General features: G+C 37.0%; 1 protein-coding gene across 1 annotated transcript; it reads right to left on the bottom strand.

Moving 5' to 3' along the window:
* On the bottom strand, positions 1-8,144 carry LOC103075523 (oxidized low-density lipoprotein receptor 1). The gene is made up of 6 exons (XM_007469346.1): positions 8,069-8,144; positions 6,211-6,312; positions 4,380-4,622; positions 815-954; positions 411-526; positions 1-145 (listed from the first exon to the last, which is right to left on the bottom strand). Exons 1-6 carry the CDS (start codon positions 8,142-8,144, stop codon positions 1-3), a joined length of 822 nt encoding a protein of 273 aa, XP_007469408.1.
* Between the last annotated feature and the right edge of the window lie 1,654 nt (positions 8,145-9,798).

The following is a 9,798-nucleotide window of genomic DNA, read 5'->3' as shown; positions in this document are numbered from 1 at the left end:
TCACTGTACTCTCAATAGGTTCGCCTTCTTCTGACATATACTGAATGCAGTTAAAATGCAGTTTTCAGCAAAAACAGCTCCCCTTTGTATATATGCACAGGTGCCTGAAGAATACATCTGGAAGGCAGCTCCCTGGAGTCTAAACCTGCAGGCAGGGAGAAAAACAAATTTAGATTTACTGCCACCTTGTGTCAGGCACTTAGCCTTGTCTTAAAGCTTCAAGTCAGCAATAAACGTGAGAAGGAAAATTTAAGAGAAGATCTGAATGGGTAAACGGGCAAGTCCCTGTGTGAGAGAGCTGGGGAGAGAGATTCAGAAATTCCCCAAGCTTCTTTCCAGCAAGAAGAGGACATTGTGTGGAATGTGGCAGTAACTTCACTAGTAGGTTCAGCAAAGAATAGGAAACTTACAAGCGGGGCATCAAAGGAGAACCATCCTCCCAGAGCCATGAGTAGTTGGGTTTCTTCAGAGACAGCCCCATCCAGAATGGGAAACTGGAATGGGCGATTGCTTGCTGGATGAATTCCTGTGGGAAGTTACGTTTCTGAGTTGATGAAAGAGTCGATGTGGACTTTTTAGATTAGATTCACAAAACGAAAGAACCCAAAGAACTCTTAGACATCCTCTTGATAGCTTTACAGGAATGTCTACTGGAGCCTAGAGATAACTTCATAACCTGTCCATCCAAGGTAACCAGTGGCAAAGCCTAGGCTAGAAAACAGGTACATATTCTGATTCTCAAGGAGGGCCTTAACCTGATCTATTTCCCTGTAAACCAATATTCCAGCCCAACACACATCCATTAAAAACTCACCAGATCATCTGAGCTATTAATCTTCAGCATGTGGGCATCCAAAGACAAGCAGTTCTCCCGGCTTTTTTCCCAATTAGATGGGCCAGAGGAAAATTGGTAACAGTTTTCTTCATGCCAGAGCCAGTCTTGGGGACAAGGACCTAGGAAATGTAATATACCTAATTAGTGAGTTGTGCCTGAGTAAAAATATTTCTACAATTCTTAAATCAATTCACCTCTCAGGACTCTCACATGCTACCGTCTCTTCTTAATTAGAATTATACCCAGACTCTGCAAATACCTAAATAGCCTAGAGTCTTTATTGCTCCATTTTTTGGAGGAAAAAGAAATGAAGCATTCTGATTTTAGAAAACTCAATTAAAAAGCAAGGCTGTTAAAAAGCAAAGCTTGAGCTGGGATGTAATTTTAGAATCTGATCTATTTTTAAAAAGTTATGTTTGGAATCATGGAAGTGAGAGTTGGGGGATGAATATGTAATAGCTATTCTGCTACTAAAAAAGAGATGCTTATATATTTTAAAACTTCAGGTCTTTGAATGATGGATTTGGGCTTAGATACTGTGCCTCCTGATTCTGGACATGTAGCCCTATGTGGCTCATGAGTACTTGAATTACGGCTAGTCTGCATTGAGATGATGTTCTGTAAGTGTAAAATACACCCCTGATTCTGAAAACTTACTATGAAAAAAAGAATATAAAATATCCCATTAATAATATTTATACTGATTAGAGTCAAAATAATATTTCAATATTGGGTTAAATATGTCACTAAAATTAATTTCATCTGTGTATTTTTCATGTTCACTGTGATTACTAGGAAATTTAATGTTGCATATGTGGCACACACTGTATTTCTTTTGGACAGAACTGTTCTAGGGAAAACAGTATATTGGTGCAAAGAGAGCATCTCAATTTAAATAAGATTTCAGAAAGTAGGGGAAAGTTTTCAGCAGAAAGTTCCCAGAGTCCAAAAAACTCAACTCAGGGCTTAGGCAATAGGCAAAATATGTGTTTTACAGATATTTTAAATGATCCCCAAATCCTCTTTCTCCTCCCCATTCTTCTCCCCTTCATCATCATCATCCCTTCTGTGTGTTACTAACACTTGGAATCTCTTTACTGGGGAACAAAGCCCTTCGTTCTATGCTGTGACCAAAAAACAAACAAACAAACCTCAAATCCTTGAGCAAGGCAACATTTTAATTTCAATTTTCATTGTGGCATAAAACCATCAGATGATTTTGTAAGAACAGGCTTTATCAGAGAGGAGGGAAGTAGAAGGGACTGAACTATGAAAGAAGAAAGTGCATGAGGAAGGGCATACATAAGCCCGGATTGAAAGCAAAGGATGCAAGCTTCCTAACTTATTAATTTGCCTAGTCCTGTCTTACTATGTCAAAGGAAAGAGTATATTGGTTTTCCTGAACTAAAAGAAAGGTCTAGGTAGGTTTTCCAAGCCATGAAAAAGTGAAAAAGATGAATGTTAAAATGTGGCATTCAAACCACCTGTATGTCCTTTAATTATCATTATTTTTTTATTTAACAAACACAATAACCACTGTGTTAACCAACGTGCCAAAAATGGCTGGCAGTAATTTTTATGTATTGGCTCATTTGATCCTCATAACCACAGTATGTAAGAGTTAGGTTAATTTTCTTCATTTGAAAGATAGAGAAAATGGGACTTTGAACATAAGCAGTCTAACGCTAGCATCTGTGTGTTTAATCACGATATTACACCACCTCTCAAACTCCTGAGTTTGAATTAACTGAGGAAATATTTCTTGATGCCCCCTCAAGATATTTCGATACAGGGTTTTGGGGTAAATCTGGAATTTGCCACTTTTAACAAGCTACTTAGGTGATAATTTTGTACACGAAGTGTTGAGAACCACCACTAATTCAGGTGCTAAAATGTAGTCTGTTACTTTGAAGACTCTATCTTTCTAGCTGGCTGACCTCAAGCAAATCACATATGCCAATTTCTCAGCGTCTTGCCCTATTCATACATATACCGAGGACCACAGACTGGTTAGTAAGAAAGATAAAACTTGTCTCAAACTTGAGAAAACTGGCATAGTTTTTTTGCATAGTATTTTATTATTAATGTTTTTGAGAATCTTCTCAAAGCTGCTTGATGAACAGCAGTGCTTTGTTTGGCATCTCTACTAATTGACCTTTATCTGACACTGCCAAGGAATGAAAACACGTTACTTGGTGTATCTGCTACAAAAGACATATCACCTTTTATTTTTGATTAGTTGTCCACACTTGGCATCTCTGGGATACGAGTCTGAACAATCTTGACATAATTTTACTCCCATACAACTGATAAAAACAAGACTATTTTACAGCCCCACCTGTGAAATAAACCATTTTTGGTATGTAGCTATGTCTGCTTATATAAACATTCCTGTCCTTGATATGTTAGCCTCCTTCCTTTAAGCCTTCTTTGAGATGGGTTTATTTCCTAAACAGCTCTTTCCTTAAAGAGATTCAATATATGTTTGACACTTGCTAAAAAATCAGCTTGTCTATAAACGTCTGCTAATTTTGGAAATTTAAATAACCCTGTACATACTGAAGGGATTTATAAACTGCAAAACTTTATACAAAACTACTTATCGTTATTATCATTTAACTTACCTGGGTTTCATCTATAAAATAAATGGATGGGTACCTCTAAACTGTTACTTTATAATCTTTATTCAACAAAACTACGTGGTTGAGATTAAGGTGAGCTGTACAAGCAAGAAGCTGCAGAAATCTCTGTTTATTAGTGGCACTTAGTTATTAATGCCAAGAAAGCAACGTACCGCTGAAAGTGACTTTTTCACACTTTCAAATTCTCCCCATGATTAAAAGCACATACCTGATTTAACTATACGTTGTAGAAAAACTATACTAACTGTACAGATCACTTCTGTAATATTGAGTTCAGATTATTATCTCCATGTTATAAATGTTTCTATCTGCCTCCTAGATTCTGAGCTCACCTAGTCAGCTGAGATCAACTCAGTTCTTCTCATATACATTGACTTCCTGGGTCTCTCATAACTTTGTCTAATTTGAACTATCTACTTAACACTTACAAGCCAGCTCACCTCTATTGATTCAATTTACATTGATGTAATACACTTTATGAGAAACAGTCCCATAGAATAATGCTAATGAAGAGGAAGGGGTCCCCAGGACAAAGGAGACCCCTTAGGAAAAGAAATCAATGATTAAGACACATTGGAATGGAAAGAGGGAAGAATCTGTGCAAAGGGTAAAGGTGAGGGATTTCTTCCAGAAAAATCTCAAAATGAGAAAGTTATAGAGAATGCTCTTGTGAGGCAGGAAATCCACCAAAAAGTATGCTTGATTGAATCAGATTAACTCAAGAATTTGGCACGGGATAGGGTGAGGATGACAAAAAGAGAGGACTTCTGGTGTAGAACATGATGAACAAAAAAGGATACATATATCAATATGCCAATTTTGTGCCTAGAGATATTTCCAAAAAATGTTAAGATTTACAGAGATGCTTCCACTGTCTCTCTTCACCCCTCCCTCCCTCATACCTGGATAGTTTGCTGCTTTTTTCAGAGCTTCTTGGAGATTCAGGTTCTGGTGGTGAAGTTCCATTAGTTTCTTGGACTTTTCATCCAGCTTGTGGGCAAGGGTTTCTATCATTTCTTTGAGTTCCCTTTGTGACTCCTGGGAAGATTTTTCTGTCTGGTGCTGGGCTGAAATCTGTCCCTCCAGGATATCTTCCTGGTGAGTAAGGTTTGCTTGCTGTTGCTTTAGATCAGACACCTGGGATACTAAACCAGAATTGAATTAAGACTCCATTTCCAACCCCAGTAAAAATTCCTCCACAGGATTTTGAGGAAATCAAAGAACTGAATCAAACCATTTGTTTTGACAACAAACTGCTGCAAAATGACCCATATTTATTCAGGAGTTACAGATTTGGAAATTACTTGATATTCATGCAATATTTTTTGAATGTGAGGAACTGTCACAGATACTTGTGATTTAAAAAAATAAGACAGGATTTTACTCGGTGTTGAGAGTTACACACAAGTTAAAAGGAATCACAGGATAAGTCTTATACGAGTGGCACAAATAAAATATAGACAATCTAAGATAGTCAGACACAAACCAGACTCAGTGACTATTAGTAGCACTTGTCATTAGTGACTTACTCTAGTTGTGTCTTAATTCCTCTGCCCTTTCTCTACCCTTCCACATTTCCTGATTTTAGTTAAAAACTGTGACACTCACCCCGTTTTTTTTTTTTTTTTCTTTTTTCTTTTTTTTTTCACCCCGTTTTTGAGAGACCCTCCCACGGAATTTTTTTAAGCTGCTAACACAAGAGTCTGAAAACATATTTTTCAGTTTTAGTTTGTTATTTTTTTGTTTGGTTTTTGGTTTTGGTTTTTTTGTTTTGCTTTTTTAGGAAGGGTGGAGATGAAAGGAAAGTTGTGAAATCAAGCAGGCAACAAATGTTAAGGGTCCAATGTCTCAGTTCTAGAAGCTTGACGGTTCAGTACAAAGTAGACCTCTTGGGTTGAAAGCCAGATTTGACCGTGTTGCAAAGTGGTCCAAGCCTCAGAGGAAGACTCTTCCAATGACTATCTCTGAGTCAAGGGCCCTTCTCCCAGATCAGTAGGAAAAGTTTTATAGATTGAAAGTGTTCATAGATTGAAAACATAAGCTGTTTGAGACCTTAAACAACCGAGAAACAAATTAGCACTTCAAAGGCCTTAGTAACCTGGATTCTAGGACACTAGAGAGCCTAGGACTCTAGGATTCTAGAGATAAATAACTCAGATCTATGATCTAAATACATAGGCGTATTAGATGGATGGTCAACACCATTTTCCTTCTTTCTTAGCCATTTTCATCTTTCCTTTCATTTCTTTTGCTCTCAACATCCCCTCTTTCCTAAATGGCCGTATTATAAATTTGAAGAATGTTTTGTTTTAAAGGTTTTATTTATGAAGACTGTATTTCTGGGTTCTTAACTTTAGATTGGTATTTAATCATCTCTATTAAAACTCAGCATGAACTAAATGAAGTTTCTTGTACTTTTGGGTCCCTCGGGTGACCTTGTGGATTAGTAACTTCAAATTATTTTCTTCCTCATTATTCTGGGAATTAAATAGGCTTTATCCATGAAGTTATGAAAACAAAACCAAACAAAAACCTACCATTCATAATCTTCATCCCATGCCTCCACCTATTTGAGGGAAGAGCACAATATACCCATTCATCTTCCCACTCACTCTGAAAACAATTTGTCTAAAATGTATGTAAATCAAGGCTGTTTATAGCTGTTATGAAACCAACAAATAAACCATAAGTTCTCATTTTTTGTTCGCCATCTTTTCCTGGCTTCAGACTTACATTGGATTATCAGCAATATAACGGTCACCAGTAACCCCAGACAAAGGATCCCTAGAGCCATAGCAGCAAGGTACCACCTCCGAGAGGAAAGAAAACGAAGACCTAAAGTGACAGAGGATAGATTCAGAAAGACAAAAATGATGGAGGCAAGGGATCAAACAATTCTTTGGATACTGGCTGTACCTGGTGCTTTGCATTACTTACCTCTAGTATTCCCAATGGCTTTGCAAATAATTCATTATTCACGTTTACAGTTGCGAACTATGTACAGTTAAAGAATTTAAGTCATTTACCTATGGTCACGCAGCTAACAGCGTTAGGAGCCAGGATTCGATACCAGATATTTGCCTCCAAATCTAGAATCTAAAGCTAATGCTTTGTCTGCTGTCCCCACAGTGAGTCTTCAAGAAACTCTCAGCCCAGCTTGGTTAGATTAACTTCCTCCACAGGGTAGAGAGCCTGATGTTTTTAATATGGACCATGTGTATGTACGCGCACGTGTGCACACACACACGCACGCTCGCATGCACGCTCACACACACAACAAACACATGCACACACGCACACATGCATGTGCACACGAACACGCAGTTATAAGTAACATACCATACACGAATGTCAGATATCAAGCAAATAAGCCTTTAGTCAGTTAACCAACTGAGAAAACCTCAAAGAACTAATACATAATTTTGTGTTATTCAATTTTTATTTGGAACTGGGGTTATTGACCAAAGAAAAATAGGAATGAAATCTCAATATTCACTTGATTCATATTAAAATCATGTCCTATACTCACACCAGCTGTGGCCTTCTTGTTACAAGAGAAAAATTCACCATTATTATAAAAATAAAAAAATCATGTAGCTCACAGGTGTACGAATATTTTATTATGAGGTCCACCACTTAAAAAGCACAGCGGGAAAACATTTCATGTAATGGATTTGGACTCCTCATCTTGTAAGATAAACAAATAAGGCACTGATAGTGTTATCCTCTATATGCAAACAAGGAAACTGACCATTCAGTGACTTGCCTAAGATCACACAAATGTTAAGATCCAAACATAGATCTTTAATCCAACTGTCAGTAGCTATGTGACTTAGAACGTCACATCACAAAACTTCCAGCATGAATGTATGATGATCCAAATCAATCAGTGGTCAAATATATGCACAGAGTTCTCATGTGTCAGAAGCACTCCTAATAGACTCTACAGATGATCCAAACAAAATTGAAATTCTGACAGGAAGCAATATGGTCTGTTCCCTGATTCAAAAGTTATTAAGCTCCTAGAAATGTGTATGGCAAGTTGGCAGAAAAGAAGTTGAAGACAGTTTTGTGTCTTGCAAATAATTGCCCAATCCTAGCCTTGGAGGCAAATATCTGAGTAAATCTTTCAATCAACGTTTCTCTCTGGTCAATATTCATTCCGTCTTATAGATCAATCCTAGCTCTACCACTTACTAGCCACATAAAACTGGGTAATTTAGTTAATCCTCCCAATCCCTAGTTAGTCCTCTGTAAAAGGGAGATAAGCTTAGTCCTAATCTCAAGGTGTGAAGATTTAGAGAAATAATGCATGTAAAGTGAATATCATAGAAAATAGCCTATAGCAAATGTTCAATAAAAGTTAGCTATCACCCTCTACTACAGCATCATTCACACCAAGTTAGTTTATTCGTCAACATCATCTTCGTTATCACCATTACATCTGACTTGTTTTTCCTTTAAGTAAAATTGCTATTAACTCTTTAACATTTTCCCACACTCAGGTGTTGTAGTCCTCTAATCCTATATCCAGTTAGTTTACATTTCTAACCTAATTCTGTCCCTGTACATATTTATCCACCCCTAGTACCTTTGTCTCTCTCTCCATTTGGCTTCTGATCCAGTTGACCCTTCATACTCTGGCTCTTGAGGTCATCAAAAGTCATTTCCAAATTTATTCCAAGAATGAGAGAGTGAAGCAGTCAAGGACTTCTACAAAGTAAAAATGTGTGAGCTCCTGCTGGAGTGTTTAAATAGCTACTGATATCTAGTAGAATGACTCAATCATTGGTAGGAGGAAGGAGAGGCTTTGCTTCATACTGGGAAGTTGGCTGACGCAAATTCTTGGGTTATGTCTATTGCAGGAGGGGAAAGTGGTGATTCTGATAATGTTTCAGGATATTTCACTAAGTAATTTATGAAAAGGAAAACTGTATTTTCCATGAGCCTTAGAGGAGAGGAATTTGTACCCACGCTTCAGATATGGAAACTGAAATTTAAAAGGGTAATTCACAGTAAATTTGTGGAAGAGTGTGCATTAGACCAGATTGCTTTATGCCAATATCCATATTTGTTTATTTCACTGTAGCAGACTGTCTCTATACTGAGTCTTTCATAAGTCTCACATTTTCCTTTTAAATTTTGACTTTTTTTCATCAGCTATAGACTTAGGAATTTGGGGATTAATCACTTATGACTCATCTCTCTAGCCATGATAACCCAAGTAATTTTAGAACTTAGTTAGGAGTGCTATTTCATACAGTGGCAGTATAACATAGCAGCAGAGAGAACTTTGGAGCCAGATGGAGATTGTTTCATATCCTTCCTTTGCTATTCCCTTGGTCTCTAATCTTGGGGAATGTCTTTGGCTATACATTAGGACATTATAATGTCCACTTGATAATGTTGATAATGCTGCTATAGGTGTTCAAATGAGATATTGGGTGAAAATGCTAAGCTTTGTACTTCAAACATAATAAGAAATCAATAAATGGTAGTTATTAATATTAGCAGTAGTAATACTCAACACAGTGGAATTGCTCATCAAAGAATACATTTTATATGTTTGCCTTGAGTCACAAAGACTTCTATGCGATCCCAGTAAAGATACTACATGTATTCACTGATAGAATTCTCACCTATTTTTCCCTCACAACCTCATAACCAGAAAAAAAAAAATCTTGTTGCAGTTATACATGCTTTTTAAAAAAATCCTTATCTATTAGAGATATCTTCTGAAGTATTTATGGGCAAAAATGATATGATAGCTAGTATTTGCTTTAAACTATACCAGGAGAAAAACAAAAAGAAGGGAATACATAAAAGATTGCACAAAAATATGTAAATAAACAAAATCTAGGAAACTATTAGGAAAATGAATAGTTTTCACCAGTAATAATTTTTCACCAAAATGAAAGCCTAATTAGGATTCCATTTCTCTCCTCCTCCCTAAATTTTTTTTATTCCCCTTTTCTGTGCAGGGTATCTGAGGCCAAACTGAAAACAGTTGATCATTCAAAGTGCTACTCTATGAGACAGATCACAAAGGAAGCTCAGCAACTCACAAATATATCCTAGTCCAATCAGCTTGTAACAAATCAATGTTACTTACCTTTATCCCTCAAACCCCACACCACCTCCCTTGATTGTGAGTGCCAGGAAGCAAGATTAGATACATAACTGCATTTGCCATGGGGACTTTCACATAAATAAGATCTCAGGAAATTATTTTAATGATGATTAATAAATACTGAAATGATACCACAGTGAAGTGGACACTTCATCACTTCCCACAGCAACGCTGTTTCAGGTGCCATCAAT

This window comes from Lipotes vexillifer, unplaced genomic scaffold, assembly GCF_000442215.2.
Source record: "Lipotes vexillifer unplaced genomic scaffold, Lipotes_vexillifer_v1.1 scaffold395, whole genome shotgun sequence".
Taxonomy (NCBI): Eukaryota; Metazoa; Chordata; class Mammalia; order Artiodactyla; family Lipotidae; genus Lipotes; species Lipotes vexillifer.
Note: the sequence above shows the minus strand (reverse complement) of the source record. Positions and strands in the feature narration are given on the sequence as shown.

Bases quoted from the DNA above. Each gene is read 5' to 3' on its own strand.
- LOC103075523 (XM_007469346.1), bottom strand. From the start codon at position 8,144: ATGACTTTTGATGACCTCAAGAGCCAGAGTATGAAGGGTCAACTGGAT. The intron at 6,313-8,068 runs GTACTAGGGGTG...CTGTCACTTTAG, and splicing joins AAATGGAGAGAGAGACAAAG to GTCTTCGTTTTCTTTCCTCT. The intron at 527-814 runs GTGAGTTTTTAA...AACTTCCCACAG, and splicing joins TTAATAGCTCAGATGATCTG to GAATTCATCCAGCAAGCAAT.